Raw genomic sequence first — 16253 nt, 5'->3', positions numbered from 1 at the left:
GTAATGCATTTGGTCTCTCCTGCCTGCACTGTGAGCTAACTACTCCTAACACTCACTATTGTGTCAGAGTTTGTTTTCTTGAATTCAGTGGGAGAGGAACAAAACTAGAAACTAAAAGACTTGAGGGCTAGCTCAGAAGAAGGTTCTCCAAGATCTTTGAGAAGGTTGAAAGGAAGCTTCTCTGGGAGGACAGATGTTGGGAATAAGGCTCAGGTGTTGATGCTCAGTTCCCCTCTGTTCATTCCCTGGCCGGATAGGAGCTTATCCTCTGGCTGTCTTCTGTTGGTGTTACCGTCTCTTGCCTGTGCCCCTCTTATCGTCTTTTTATTGCTGGGCAGCAAAACTTTTCAGAAGCTCTGGGGAAGGTCGTTTTCTTTATCAATCATGCTACCTGGGTTGAGGATAAGTGGGAATACCTAGCTAAGCGATGACTTGGAATAAGTGGTGCAGTAGAAGGTTAGGAAACAGTGCTGTCCTGGGTTTTCTGGGGGCTGTCTCCGTCATCATGAAAGGTGATGTTGGCGGCAGAAGGACAGAGCTCTGGGAAGAGATGTCAGTGCAGGAAGCCTGGAAAGACCTTGGCAAGCCTCTGTGGGGACAGATTGGGATGTCTGCCTGTTCAGAAGTGTGAGCCATACGGAGCACATCACACCTGTGCGACACAATCTGTACTAGCTGCCCACTGTTTCCAAAACAGTGATTTTTCTGGTTTAGGTGAATTATACATTTAATATGTTCATGTCTTGCTATTGGTGATAGAAAAACCAAAGTGAACATTTGGTACAGGGTTTGATTGACTTCTTAGGGATGGGAGTAACAAGCCCAGTTGATTATGCTTTTCAGAGGAGCAAACATGCCCTGTTTTACTATTGGCTTGGTGTTTTAGGACATTTCCCCCAGGCCTCTAAGCAATCCTTTATGGCTTAAGCTTTTACTAATCTCCTGTCATGCATCTGGACTTCTCATGCTTCTGTTAGCTCTTACTGATTAGAGAGAACTTTGCACAGTGTCTTGAGCATAGCAGGCACTGGCTGGCCTATTTATTTTATTTTTTAAAGATTTATTTATTTATTTGAAAGTCAGAGTTACACAGAGAAGGAGAGGCAGAGAGAGAGAGAGAGAGAGAGAGAGAGAGGTCTTCCATCTGCTGGTTCACTCCCCAATTGACCGCAATGGCCAGAGCTGTGCTGATCTAAAGCCAGGAGCCAGGAGCTTCCTCCAGGTCTCCCATGTGGGTGTAGGCTACTGCTTTCCCAGGCCATAGCAGAGAGATGGACCAGAAGTGGAGCAGCTGGAACTCAAACTGGCACCCATGTGGGATGCCAGCATTGCAGGCGGGGGCTTTATCCACAATGCCATAGCACCGGCCCCTGGAGGGTATTTTTATAATTAGTATTTCCCATGGGTGGTATATAAAAACTTTAGACCACTCCATTTTCAGTTATCATTATTCTTTCTCCGTGAATTTAAATTGATCTCATGAGCACAAATTATAAATCAGTTCTTTGAGATTATGTCAAGGAATTTTTATTTTAAAATATTCATTTCTCTTTTTTTTTCCTATTTTCCCACTTTCATGTCTTCAACTTTGTTCATGTTATTTGGTTTTCGTAGGCATAGTTTTTCCATTTTGGAAGATATTTTCCTAAAGTCTCTGAATATGTTGGCAAGGTGGTCCAATGGTAGTTGAGAGGTAGGCAGGTGGGTGGTTTCTAGGGAGTAAGCTATGAATTTCTGGAATAGGATGTTGGGTGGCTTCTCATTTCCCTGAAAACTTCAACTCTGTAAGAATCATTTGTTGGGTGAATTGAAATATCTTCTTCACAGAATTTGATTTATATGCCTCCCACTGCTTTTTGATGTGTCAGTTTCTCCACCCACCTGTTTGTCCATAGGAAAACCCAGGACCACTGGCAGTATTCGTCCTTCCTAGGAATGTGGGAGGAGATGATGGAAAGGGTGGTACCACCAATTAAAGGGAGAGTTTGGATTATCAGTGATTTCCTCTAACTTGCACTTACATCTGATTGTGTAATTACAAGTTAGTTTGGGGCACTGTGTAAATCTAGAAGATTAGATTATGTTAATATTGACAGTTGGATAGTACAACAAGAATTTCTATTTTTTGTTTTTTCTAAACTCCCTTGAATTTTAATGTGTATATTTTTGTCTGTTCTCATTTTGGATTATAACTGTGTAACTTGTTTTTTTTTTTTTTTTTTTTTTTTTGGAAGTGCTTCTGATAAAAATAGTGAAGGATTGGTACAGATTAAGGATAAAAATGCTGCCGCTCTTGTCATTTCCATCCTCTTGTCTGAAATTTGGCCAATCTTTGTAGCTTTGAATTCAGTTTATCATAGAGGCTGGGAATAACCACAAATGAGTTTGATTGGGCTTTAATTTCGTGTAATTAACCCATTGTTAATTCCTTGGCACTCTGTTATTGTTTCAGCACAGTCTAGTAATACCTGGATGGTGGTACTGGATCCTATGAAGCCCGGTGGACCTTTTGAAGTGATGGCTCAGCAAACTCTGGGGAGTATGAACTCCACTCTGAGAATTCATAATGTCCTCTTTGGAGACGTCTGGCTTTGCAGTGGACAGAGTAATCTGAAGATGACTGTTTCACAGGTAATGTGCAGCCTCAGCCATGATAACTAATGTTGGTGATAATGAGGAGGAGGAAGCGAAGGAGAAGGAAGGCTGTTTCTGTCTCAAGGTCTGTTCTGAGCTTTCCCTGTATTAGTCTGATCTATCAACTTTGAGAGATAAGTCATTGGTTAAAAATGTAGTTATTAACTAGCCCTAATACTTTCCATATACTTTGATTTGTTTCCTGTAATAGGTTATGAAATTGAGAAAGTTATTGTTTTCTTTAGCTCCTTCTCCAAAACTAGGTTTCTTCCCAAGTTGATTTGTATTTTTTTTGCTTTGTTTTCACTGTTTTTGAGGGTTGTTTAGATTGGGTATTTTAAAATCTCTAAGTAGGCTATAATCTCAATTTATTTCTCTTTTTGAAAGATTTGTAAAGTTGAGTCCTTTTATATACTTTCGGATTTCCTGTTTTGTTTCTAAGCTTCTATTCATTATTCTCTTTTTTTTTTCTTCTGAAAAGCATGTTACCAAATAACGCTGCAAAAATTATCTTTCTCTGGAACTGCTTCATTTGATTTTCTGATTGACAATCCAAATTCATGTATTTTTGTCTTCATAACTGATATTTTATTACCTCTTACTTCCTACATTACTTAAATATATATGGAAGCTTTTGGAACTGAGGTGTTTCTTAAACTGAACTTTGACTAGGCTCGCTCTTAGCATAAGTGAAAGGAAGCAAAATTGAAGTTTTATCTCTTGATAGAAGTGTGGTTTTGTGTGGAAGTGGAGTTGCTGTTAACTCGTTAAGGAAAACAGTACTTTCCTTAATGCTTTAATTATAGTTCCCTGTTTGCATAGAAAGGCATGGACCAGATCTGTTTGTATCTATATAGTCACTTTTTTTCAATAACATTCTGTGCCAGGGGAGCCCATCCCACTTTCTGTCAAGCTAAATCACATTCTTTCTGCCTAGCATTTACTCTTGAGCATCTTCTGTGTGATGTCAGGACTGCTCTGAGATACAGGGCTAGAAGAAAACAGATTCCGTCTGAAACATCCAAGTGATAATTTTTTTTTAAAATCACGCACTTAGTTTGCACAACAGCATTTTAGATGCTCTCAATCCCCAAATGCCAAATTTTCTGGTTGGTTAGCAGTGTATAGGACCTGATTTTTTAATGAAAAGGATGCTCTATGTGACTTCCTCTTTGTTCCTTTTGCTCCCTTCTCTACAGATTCGCAACACACACACACGCACGCACGCACAGAGACACAGACACACACAGAGACACAGAGACACAGACACACACACAGACATACACACAGACACAGACACATACACAGATACACACAGACACACAGACACACAGATACAGACACACATAGATACACACACAGATACACACAGACACACACAGGCACACCGATACAGACACACATAGATACACACAGATACACACAGACACACACAGGCACATACACAGACACACAGATACACGCAGACACACACAGACACACAGATACACACATGCACAGATACACACACACAGATACACACACACAGGCACACATGCACACACCCTGTCTCTTCCTCCTTTTCCCTCTCTGTGTGACTTCTCCAGGTAGATAAGAGTCCCACTATAACCTACCACTCTTCACATTCAAAGAAGGAAATGGCAGATTGTATGCCCATCTTGTTGTTAGGGTAAAGTGGAATTTTAAAATTGGGTGTTATTTATAACACTGAGTGAGATGTTTATAAATGGAGAGAAGTCTAAATGTTCATCTGTCGCCTCCTGAGTCAGGGTGGGTCTCAAGATTTGGAGACTTCTAGTTAGGTTCAGTAAAAGATGGCTGTTGTTGGACAGGAAACCCATTTCTCAATATCTCCACACGTCCTACATTCCCGCTTTACAAGTAGAGAAACTAAAATCCAGAAATGGACTGATATCACATTACAATAAAAGAGTCACAGGACTTAGGATGGCTACATTCTTTATTGTTATTATCTGAACTTTAGAGCCTATATTATATACAATGGTAGAAGGTACCGTAACTTGCAGAAAATCCCAATTCCTTTGAGTAAATCAGGTTTCTCGGTGTCCTTCAGCACATGCGTGCACACACACACTCACACACACACACTCACACATGCCTTGTATCCCCATGCAGACTCCATGCCAAGATTCTCTGAGGAAATAGATTCTTGACGTGTCTCCATTAATTCAAGAATGTGGTGTAAAGGTTACAAAATGAACACCGGTGAGCAGCTGCTTTGATGGCGAACGGGTCTGGTCCCCAGAGGGGCAGCAGTGGTCTCTCACAGCCTCAGCAGCATTAATGACTTCAAATACCTTGGTATTCATTTACATCCTCATTTAAATACTTGGTAGGAAAATCATTATGCTGAGGTGTTTGATGAGATGAAATCTGATCTCAGCAGATGGAGCAAGGCTTCCCCTTTCATCAGCAGGGAAACCAAGTGTCATTTAAATGAAAATCTTCCTGAAATCTCTTTATTCCTAAATTTGCTGCCAGCATCCCCGAGGGAATGCTTCCGTCAGAAAGGCCTCGGGATGCAGGGAATGGAAACCAGTTTCAGAAGTCATTGTCAGCCAGGTACAGCAGGACTTTTCCCCCTTCCCCTGTCTTTGTGAACACCTTCTGTGGCGTTCAGGTTTTGGCTTGAAGCAAGGCACGAATGTGAGTCTGAGAATGGAAGTTTTCCAGGCAGTGTTTCGGACCCAGTCCTGCGTGCTGGTAACAGTGTGGGGGACTACCAGCTTCCCTGACTCCACTGGCCTGGCAGGATTCTGCAGCGATAGCAATGGGTCTAAATGACAAGTAGCATGTTCCCCCAGACTGCCTCCCTGAGCTGGCATCTCAGTGCCATGAGGCACTTGAGTTCCCAGTCGGTGCGGAAGCTCGTGTGGGTGGAGAGAATGGGAGCAGTTTCATCCCGTTTCCATGGAAGCAACATGCGATCCTTGGTGCTAAGCGCAGGACTGAATTTCAAGGGAGGTGACTTTTTACAGGTACTTGCTGCTGAAAAATAATTTCCCTGCCAGAAGATACTGTGAGCGCATTAGCCTGTTTGTACTGTTCAGTGTTTATTTCACATGTAGCTTGCCAGGCAAGCTCCTGAACGAACACTCTGGATTTCCTGCGGAATTTTCCTGAGACCATGTGTAATCTCTGTCCGGAAAGCAGGAAGACCAGTAGCCTTGACAGGCAAGAGCTGTTGTCACCCAGGGAGCGTCTCAGGCTGTGGCTGCCAGTGGGACCATTTCATTTGCATCTGGCTAGCTGCTTGGCCGCAGCGGGCCCAGCGGCAAGTGGAAAGGCGATTCAAGGGGCAGCACATTGCAGAGCCGTGCTCTGTGGGGCACCCTGGCTGCTCCCTCATTCCTGTGAACGCTGTGGGCTGGAGGGCCAGCCATATTCTCCGCGGTGGGTGGGAAGAGAGCGAGCCAGCTGCACACTCTGTGGCTAGTGGCCAATAGAAAGCGTCCCAGCCTCCTGTGCCTCTCGCTGTAGCAGCCGGCTCAGCTGGAGCGCTTGTTCCCCGAGGCGAATGGTAACTAGCTAGGCTTCCTGATGCTCCTGAGAGCCCTTTGTTTTGGGAGAAGCTGGACCAGGCTGGGGGTGGGGGGGTGGGGGCAGGGAAGGACAGAGGAGTCAAGAAAAAAACATACACACAAACCAAAATGCAAAGCAAGAAAATTCTGATCTATTCGTTTCAAAATAGAGGAAAAACATAACTTAAAAAAAAAAAAATCAGGCCTGAAGGAAATAGCACTTGTGTGTAGTAAGTTCACAGAAAATGGGACTTAATAGGATGAAGATACTCCTCCGTGTAGCGCATACATTCCTGTCCAGAAAAACCCTAAGCCGCTCCTGTCGTGCTCTTGGCAGCCGATGAGCCTTCAGAAGGTGACTTGGGAAAAGGGGATCTGTGTTTGGAGGGACGCTTTTCTTTGCTGAATTCCTTAGGACTGTGCTGAGCTTTAACCTGACCACCATTTTTTACACTGCCATGCAACCCATGCTGTTCTCTGGTGATGTCCCAGCACCAGCATGAGAATGTAAGCCCAAGACTGACTGAACAATCTTTTAGTAGTTCCGCAATTCTGTCTTAGGTGTGGCTTGTTGACTACACTTCTCTTGTCTGGTGTGACTTTCCCAGACCTGCTTCCTTAAGCACCATTTTGAAAGAAGTTAATTGCCATGGCTTTGGGCGATCAGATTCTTTTTAGAGTTGACAGCTTCGAGTTTCACGATATCACAGTGGTCTGATCAATAGGCAGTATTCTTTAGCCTGAACCACTCCTCAGCCCCTCTTGTCTAATACAGACCCGCTTAACATCACACATTTCATTATCTTTCTGCTCTCCTTGGGAACGTGACTCAGCATGGTCTCTGTTAGTCAAAGTAGGTTAAGGTGATTGAGTCCCGCTCCTTACTGGTTTTGGTTGTTATTCATTTGATCTCAGTATATTGCAGACACAGAAGGCATACCCCAGATTGTTAGTGTTTACTCAGAGGCCGTGGGCTAGTTCACCATACACTAGGTTAAGTGACATTTGAATTTCTCTTTCAGATATTTAATGCTACGAAGGAGATGTACAACATTGCTCCCTATCAGTCTGTCCGCATCATGTCTGTCTCTCTTGTTGAAGCCGAGGAGGAACTGGAGGATCTTACTGAAATTGACTTGCCATGGTCTAAGCCCACCCCAGGTACATGATTTCGTTAACATGTGCCAGCTCCTTTGTAATGGGTTAGCTTTCTAAGTGGAATCTGTAAGCTTGACATTTGTTGTTGTCTACTTATTGTTATTCACCAACCCTGTCACTCATTTCTCATTGGCTCTTCATTGCGTTCCCGATGGTAACTGTTTCATGTTTTCTCCCAGGGCTCCACTGATCAGACTTCCCTTTTGCTATGAGGAAATGACCCTTCCTCCAACTTCAGTGACAGTATTGAGGGCCTTCAGTGTGAGCTGTGCCAGCACCTCCCTCCAGTGCCTTACCTCTCTCTTCTGTCCCTTAGCCTCTGTTCTTTCCCCTCTGTCCACTCAGCATGGGTCTTTATTTTATGGCTGCTCGGTGTTGGAATCTGTGCTAGCCCCCGAGGATAGATACAGCAGTGACTAAGTCAACTACACTGTGCTCTCAGACCAAGCTAAACATAACCAGCGGCCTTCTCATGAGGCTTCGGACTTCTCCTTTGCTTTGTTAAACCTTTGGAGGACATCTTTTGTTTTCATTCTTTCTGCTGTCCTGCCATGTGCGTTTACTGAATCCTCTATAATAATCTGGCTTCTGCATCCACCTCAACAGCTGTTTACTGCCAGGTTGCTGCTGCTGTTCTGATTATAAACTCTGGAGACCTCTGCGGCATTCAGCACTGAAGACCGCCCCTTTGGGAAGCCACAGGTTCCTCCTATCGTGTATGGTTCTTCTTCATCCTTCTCCACTTCCTCTATCTCATCTTCAGTCCCTTCCTTCAAGTATGGTCCCTGTATTCTTTCTGGGCCCTTTGCTTCATCTGTACATGCTTTATGTTGGTGAACATAGTTGCTTCTATATTTTCCAGTGTTCATTTGTTCAGCAAGTATTTGAGTTCCTACTATGCGCTGTTGTTACCCAAGTGTTACAAGAAGGGATACAGTAGGGCGCGTTGGGCTGGGAGGAGGTAGTGGTTGCAAGTTAGAGTGGTCAGGGACGTCCCAGCTGAGTGGGGTGACATTTCAGTAATAACCTGGAAGAGGTGAGTAACATAGCTGCAGAGTTCTGGGATGTGCGTGGGTGCAGGTGTCAAGTCTCTCCCACCTCTCCTGTCATCATGTCTCTTTCTTACTGAAGCTGGAAAGGTTCTCCAGTGTTTGGAGGATTTGTGTCCTTAGATTGGACCCACATAGAATCCAGGATGCTGTCCTCCCCCCAAGGTCCTTACGCTTACATCTACAGGGTCCTTTTAGCCATGTAAGGCAACGTCTTCTCAGGTGCTGGGGCTAGGGTGTAGGCATCTTTGGGGGCTTGTTGTTCTGCCTACCTCACATTTTACATTTTCAAGTGTCGTTCCTTTTTCTCTACTTCCATATGTGGCTCCAGCCTCCTTCGCAGTCTTCCACCATTCTCCTTTTGTAATCTCTGTTCCAAACACTTTCAGAATATTTCCTGTTCTTTATGTCTCTTCTCCTATTTTTTTTTCTCCCTAGAATGCCAACTCTGCTTATTAAACTATTGTCTGTCCTTCAACACTTGCCCTCCCTTCTTTGCCTTCCTCTCGACCTTTCCACTCTACCTACCTATCAAGGAATCCTCCTTTACACCAGCTGCTCACAGCCAGCCAACACCAGCCAACACACCCTTGCAGATTCTCCACTATGTCCTAGACACAGAATGCAGAAGCAAGTAAGATGATGTCCCTGCCCTCAGGTAGCTAATAGTGGAGTGAAGCAAGGGAAACACTAAGCAGATTATTATTGGGAAGTGTGGTGCGAGAACTACGTGTAGAAGACTGTGGGAGCCTAGAAGAGGAGCTCAGTCTTTATTAGGTTTTTTTTTTTATGATCTGCCTCTTATTTTAAATTCTTCCATTGGTGTTAAAACCCCTTAATGTATGCTTTTACCTATTAAGGCACTTAAAATATTTTGCCTTTTTTTTAATTTTATCATATATTTTATTCAACTAAATACTTGTCTTATTCTGTAAACTATAGGGCCTATGAAGAGAGCTTCCGTGTTTCTCCACGTCTCTTTCATTGCTGTATCCATACCATCTGCTAGTTCCTGACCCATAGTAGGTGCTCAATCAATTTTAGTTGCTTTGAGATTGATTGGAATTCTCACTACTGTACTATCAGCTTTTGCGCTGCCAGAAGTATACTGAGATTGAATCTTTCATGGTGCCACACTGGCGACTTCTACATAGCACATCTTTAATAAGTGGGTCGAGTTGCCGCCATCCACTGTGTGTGCATGCCTGTTCCGCCTCCTCAGCTTTGCTCTTCTGTGGAGGTTGCTCCTGGGGCCTGCAGTGGTTGCTGGGCAGAGTGAGACACTGATGAGAATTTAAACCTCAGGAATGAGTGGTAGGGAAGAGGAGAGATAGGGAAGAGGAGAGCCCAGAGAGCCGGTGCCTTTCTGCCTCTTCTCTATGGAGGAAGGGCATTAATATTCCCAGGTTCTGAGGAACGTGCGGAGGGCGGAGGAGTGTGGGAAACCTGCTTGCCTGGTGAGAGCTTTGGCTCTCTGACTGTGTACACGAGTAGTATTTTTCACTCAGATTACCATTTGCCTCTGTCCCAGGGTGAGAGCAGCATTTTCTCACTACCAGAACAAGCATCTTCAGCACCTGAGAAAATTATGAAGCCAGATAGAAGGAGACTGTCCCCATGACTACAGCTTCCTCACTGGGAGGCTCTTGTTAGGGAAGGTTTGAAAGAGGTGCTTGGTCTTGATGGTGTTTTTTCTCGTTTCCTCTCTTACCCTACTTGTGAAAAGTCTTAGAAAGGAACAGAAGGGATGAGCACACCCCTCCTTTTCCCCATACCCATCTAGTAGTTACAGTTTGTATCTGTTTCCCTTTTTCCCTGACTGTTTTTCCTGAACTGTTTCTCTGAACAGGAAACTTAGGCCACGGAAACTTCACCTACATGTCAGCTCTCTGCTGGCTGTACGGGCGCTACCTGTATGACACTCTGCGGTATCCCGTGGGGCTCGTCTCCTCCGTCTGGGGTGGGACAGCCATTGAAGCCTGGTCATCTGCAAGGGTGCTGAAAGCCTGCAACGTCCCTGATCACGGGTAAGAGCGCGTTCTCCAGGCTGGGAGAAAGCCTGCCAGGGCGAGGACCTTGGTCTCCCCTGGGAGTTAGGGATGAGGGTACTTCCAAAAGATCATGGAAAATGGAATTAAAAAATAATGGGTGGGGCTGGCATGGTGGGAAAAGCTATATAGGGTTCTGTCCCAGCTGCTGCACTTTCAATCCAGCTCCCTGCTAATGGCCTGGGAAGGCAGCAGAAGGTGGCCAAATGTTTGGGCCCCTGCACATGTGGGAGACCTGGGTGAAGCTCCTGGCTTTGGCCTGGCTCAGCCCTGGCTGTTGCAGCCATCTGGAGGGTGAACCAGTGGATAGAAGATCTTGCTCTCTCTGTCTCTCTGCTCTTGCTCTCTCTTTGTAGCTCTTCCAAATAAATAAATCTTAAAAAAAAAAAAAAAAAAAAAAAAAAAGCCGGCACTGTGACGTAGTGGGTGAAGCCGCCACCTGTGGTGCCAGCATCCCATGTGTGTGCCGGTTCTAGTCCTGGCTGCTCCTCTTCCGATCCAGCTCTCTGCTATGGCCTGGGAAAGCAGTGGAAGATGGCCTAAGTACTTGGAGCTCTGCACCCACATGGGAGACCTGGAAGAAGCTCCTGGCTCCTGGGTTCAGATCGCCACAGCTCCAGCCATTGTGGCCAGCTGGGGAGTGAGCCAGTGGTTGGAAGACCTCTCTCTCTCTCTCTCTCTCTCTCTCTGCCTCTGCCTCTCTGTAACTCTGCCTTTCAAATAAATAAATAAAATCTTTAAAAAAAAGAGATGACAGGCTTACTCCATGAACTTTTTGAAGTACCCTTGTATATGTTGAATATCCAAATATGTGTTGAACATAATGTAGTTTATTGATATACAGGCAGGATATTGTTTTCTTTGTCACTACCATAATCACCTGAGTGTATAGTAAAAAGGAATTATGATCCTTTTTTTTTTTTTTGACAGGCAGAGTGGACAGTGAGAGAGAGAGAGACAGAGAGAAAGGTCTTCCTTTGGCATTGGTTCACCCTCCAATGGCCACCGTGGCTGGCGCGCTGTGGCGAGCGCACCGCGCTGATCCGAAGGCAGGAGCCAGGTGCTTATCCTGGTCTCCCTTGCGGGTGCAGGGCCCAAGCACTTGGGCCATCCTCCACTGCACTCCTGGGTCACAGCAGAGAGCTGGCCTGGAAGAGGGGCAAATGGGACAGAATCTGGCACCCCGACCAGGACTAGAACCTGGTGTGCCAGCGCCGCAGGTAGAGGATTAGTCTATTGAGCCGCGGCGCCAGCCGATCCTTTTCTTTATTAATAGAAATAGTTAATACTTATTAAAAGCTTTCTGAATGACAGACACTGTTCTCAGCAATTTATATATATTAACCCATCTAATACTCCCAACAACCCCTTGGTGTGTCAACACCCATCAACACACCATGGATCAAGACACCAAGTCTCAGAGGTTTGCCGCTTGCTCATGGACATGATTACTAAGTGGCAAAGTCTGGCTTCAGTGCCTGTTCCTAAGCACTGTGCTCTATTGCAGAGAACAGACAATCTACTAGGAAGAACAAATATGGATGTGTGCACCCAAAGAAACCTACTGGTATACTGATGTGAAAGTCCCCTTAGCAAGAGCTGGATCAGGAGGAATGCACCAGGGAAGGAAGGACAAGTTAATACCCACCCTGACACTAAGTATTAATGTGGAGATGAGCAATGGGAAACTGCTTTCATGGACCTTGTCTTTTCACTTGGGAAGGCCTTGGGGAGGAGGATGGCCTTGAGCTCTCTGTAGGGCTTGAACAAAGCTTCTCGGTAGGCAGAGAAGGTGTTCAGCTTTGGAGCAGGAAGAATGGTAGAGCGGGTGAGAGTGTCAGGCCCAGCAGGAACTGGGAGAGGGGTCAGAAGCCAGATCTCTCAGATTTCTTGACTTAAGAAGGCATACATCAAGGATGTGAGGGTGTAGGTATTCTTATTTACAACTGCTAGGAGGATAAATTCACCCAAGTATTCTTTTCTTTTTAAAAAATTTTATTCTTATTTTTTTAAAAAATATTTTGTTTACTTGATGGGTAGAGTTAGAGAAAAAGAAAGAGGGAGGGAGGCAGGGAGGGAGAGAGAGAGAGAGAGAGAGAGCGAGAGAGAGAGAGAGAGAGACGGAGAGAAAGGTCTTCCATCCATTGGCTCACTCCCCAAATGGCTGCAATGGCTGGAGCTGAATTGATCCAAATCCAGAAGCCAGGAGCTTCTTCTAGATCTCCCACATGGGTGCAGGGGCCCAAACACTTAGGCCATCTTCCACTGCTTTCCCAGGCCACAGGCAGAGAGCTGGATCAGAAGAGGAGCAGCCGGGACATGAACTGGTGCTCACATAGGGTGCAGGTGCCACAGGCAGAGGCCTTAGCTTACTGCGCCACAGTGCCAGTCCCAGCACCCAAGTACTCTGCAGATAAATTTGGGGACATATTCAAAGATTTTATGCCTTTTGACTCAGCAGTTTCTTTTCTAGGAATTTATTTTAGGAAACGAATTAAGCAGGTGTTCCATGATTTAGCTATAACAAAGGTAATCATGGCATTGCTTATAAAGCAAAAAATTTAATAAAACAGTCTAAGTGGCCACTCACTGACTATGAATCAGATGAATTTATTGCCTGTGGGAGAGACTCAGAATAAAGCACTCCTCCCCTCCGGCTTTGATTACCTTCTCTGGGACCTGGGAGGATCCATCCTGCACTCCCACGAGCTCATATGGTTATCGTAGGAAGAACCTGAAAGTGAAATTTAGAGGCTGTTCACACGTTTTCAGGTACAACAGAGCAGATCAATTTAGTTCTGTGTTGTTTTTGTCAGATGTTTATCCCAAGAGGGAGGGGATAGATACCCAGCTTAGGAGGCCATCATTTGATGAGTCATTAGCTCTCCCGTGACACTTTGGCTTCCTACTGACTTTAGGTACATTCCCGAAGAGTCTGTTACTGGCCCCAAGGAGCACTCTGTTGTCTGGAATGCCATGGTCCATCCATTATGTAATATGACTCTGAAAGGAGTGCTGTGGTACCAGGGTGAGTGTTCAGTTTGTTATTTTTCCATTGTGTTTGTTACTGTATTGCATAACAAACCACTCTAGAACTTAGTGGCTTGAAGCCACCATGATTTTATCTCACTCTTCTTTGGTTAGCAAGGTTTTTCTCTCTGGGCTGCTTCAGCTAGATTTCTTCTCTCTCAAGCTCTTAAGATTTATTTATTTGAAAGGCAGAGTTACAGAGAGAGAGAGAGAGAGAGAGAGAGAGGTCTTCCATCTGCTGGTTCACTTTCCAAATGACAGCAATGGCTGGGGCTAGACCAGGCTGAAGCCAGGAGCTAGGAGCTTCTTCCTGGTTTCCCACATGGGTGCAAGGGCCCAAGCATTTGGGCCATCTTCCACTGTTTTCCTAGGTGCATTAGCAGGGAGTTTGATCAGAAGCAGAGCAGATGAAACTTGAACCCATATGGGATACTAGCGTCACAGGCAGCAGCTCAACCCACTATGTCACAATGCTGGCCCCTCAGCCAGGTTTCTTTTGGGACTACTTAAGTGTCTGGCCACCTGGCAGGTGGATGCCCTGGATGAGCTAGGCCTATGTACTAGGGCACAAGGGTTCTCCGGTGGCCTCTCCTCCTTCAGCAAGCTAGTTAGAACTTGTTTGTCATCTACATTGCACTCTCGGGCTCCCAGGGCATCCAGAGAGATAGTGAAGCCCACAGCAGAAGCACTTGCTTACACCATGTTCACTGACATCCCATTGGCCAGTGGAGAGGGACCATGGGATGGCATATATCAGGGCATGGATAGAGGGAAGGGGGTAACCTGTGGCCCCCTTTCTCAGTCTGTCATAACCCCTCTCACAGTGTTGACTGTTTTTAGGGGAGTCCAATATGGATTATAACAGGAACCTGTACAATTGCACGTTCCCTGCACTCATTGAAGACTGGCGCCAAACCTTCCATCGTGGCTCCCAGGGCCAGACAGAGCGTTTCTTCCCATTTGGATTTGTTCAGGTATGTGTTGAGAGGAAAAGAGTTTATTTGTGGCAATCTATGTTTTTTTTTTTTTGTCCTCATTGTGTGCTGGTCATGAACTGAATGAGAGGTTTCATTCCTAGCTCAGTGATGGCACAAGTGAATCTTCAAGAAAATGGTTAAGAAGTAACTAATACTTCCTCCTCCCCCTTAAGATTTAATTTTTATTTGAAAGAGTTACAGAGAGAAAGGGAGGGAGGAGGGGTAGGAGAGAGAGAGAGATAGAGATACTGACATCTTCCATCTGCTGGTTCACAGATGGCTGTACAGCCAGGGCTGGACCAGACCAAAGCCAGGAGGCAGGAGCTTCCTCCAGGTCTCCCATGTGGGTGGAGGGGCCCAAACACTTGGGCCATCCTCTGCTGCTTTTCCCAGGCCATAGCAGAGCTGGATCGGAAGTGGAGCAGCCGGGACTCGAACCGGTGCCCATCTGGGACGCTGGTGTCTCAGGCAGCAGCTTTACCTGCTAACGACACAACGCTGGCCCAAATACTTCTTATTGAAAAAGTTGTAGTTTTTTGGAAAAAATATCAAAAAGAAAAAAGCTAAAACATGGATAATTCTATAGTCCAGAAGTAAGCAGCCTTTTTCTGCTTTTGTGTGTTTGAAATAAGACCCATACAGGCTAGTGCAGTGGCTCACTTGGTTAATCCTCTGTCTGTGGCACCAGCATCCCATATGGGCTCCGGGTTCTAGTCCCGGCTGCCCCTCTTCCAGTCCTGCTCTCTGCTGTGGCCTGGGAGGGCAGTGGAGGATGGCCCAAGTGTTTGTGCCCCTGCACCCGCATGGGAGACCAGGAAAAAGCACCTGGCTCCTGGCTTTGGATCGGTGCAGCACTGGCCGTGGCGGCCATTTGGGGAGTGAACCAACAGAAGGAAGACCTTTCTCTCTGTCTCTCTCTCTCACTGTCCCTAACTCTGTCAAAAAAAAGAAAAAAGAAATAAGACCCATACAATAATACTGTACCCTATCTTTCTTTTTAAAAAATATCTTATTGTGAACATTTGTCATGTCTGTAAATACTGACCTTTAGCCTGATTTGTAATAATTGCAGAATGTTCTGAAATATGGTTGTATTGTAATTTATTTAACTAGTTCTCAACACATGAATACTTAGGTTATTTTAAATGTTCTGGTTTTACAAGTAGTAGTGCTGTGTTTATTTTCCTTGAAGCTAAATCACTGTATGCCTAATTATTTCCATAAGTTCCCAGGAATGAAATTGCTGTGGTGAAAGGCATACCTTTATAAGGCTTTGAACATGTCCCCAAGTTTCTCTGTAGAATTTTATGAATTTGTGTATATTTATATCTTGGCAACTGTCTGTGAGAACGTCCCCCTCCCTACACCCTCCCTCACTTGCAGTATTTCTTTCACCTGCTAGAATGTTCCATCCTCTCTTGCTCTCCTTGTAGGGATAGCCGCCTCCCATACTTTCCCCATTTCCAATCATCCTTCAGTCTGGATCTTAGTTAAGGGACTGCTTGCTACCCTCCCAAGTGTTCCCCCAGATAATGATCTTCTCGTACCTTCCACTTCCCCATTTGGCTTTCATGTAGGTGGTGCACATGGCCAGATGATTTTCTCTATCACAGTTATATCCCTGGTACGGAGTTGGTCAACAGTCATTAAATAATAGCTTAGCATATGCACAAAGAAAAAATATATCAGAGAAGAAGCCATACTTGAGGTCATTAGAAAAAAAGATTCTCTTTTCAGCATTGTGCAGAAAGAATAAACATATTTGGCTGAGCTCCTAATTGCCTTGCTTCATGTGTTCATCTAAGATCCGGGGTA

The 16253-nt window shown here is 45.1% G+C and overlaps 1 protein-coding gene across 1 annotated transcript in view; it reads left to right on the top strand.

Moving 5' to 3' along the window:
* SIAE (sialic acid acetylesterase) overlaps positions 1-16253 on the top strand; it is a 39504-nt gene that overhangs the window by 11875 nt on the left and 11376 nt on the right. Inside the window, exons 3-7 of the mRNA XM_062197247.1 lie at positions 2453-2631; positions 7199-7337; positions 10233-10410; positions 13350-13459; positions 14302-14435. Of these exons, the coding sequence (XP_062053231.1) occupies positions 2453-2631; positions 7199-7337; positions 10233-10410; positions 13350-13459; positions 14302-14435 (740 nt within the window). The remainder of the gene's footprint in view (positions 1-2452; positions 2632-7198; positions 7338-10232; positions 10411-13349; positions 13460-14301; positions 14436-16253) is intronic.

The sequence above is a fragment of the Lepus europaeus genome, chromosome 7, assembly GCF_033115175.1.
Source record: "Lepus europaeus isolate LE1 chromosome 7, mLepTim1.pri, whole genome shotgun sequence".
Classification (NCBI taxonomy): Eukaryota; Metazoa; Chordata; class Mammalia; order Lagomorpha; family Leporidae; genus Lepus; species Lepus europaeus.
This window is presented reverse-complemented; position numbering and strand designations above follow the sequence as displayed.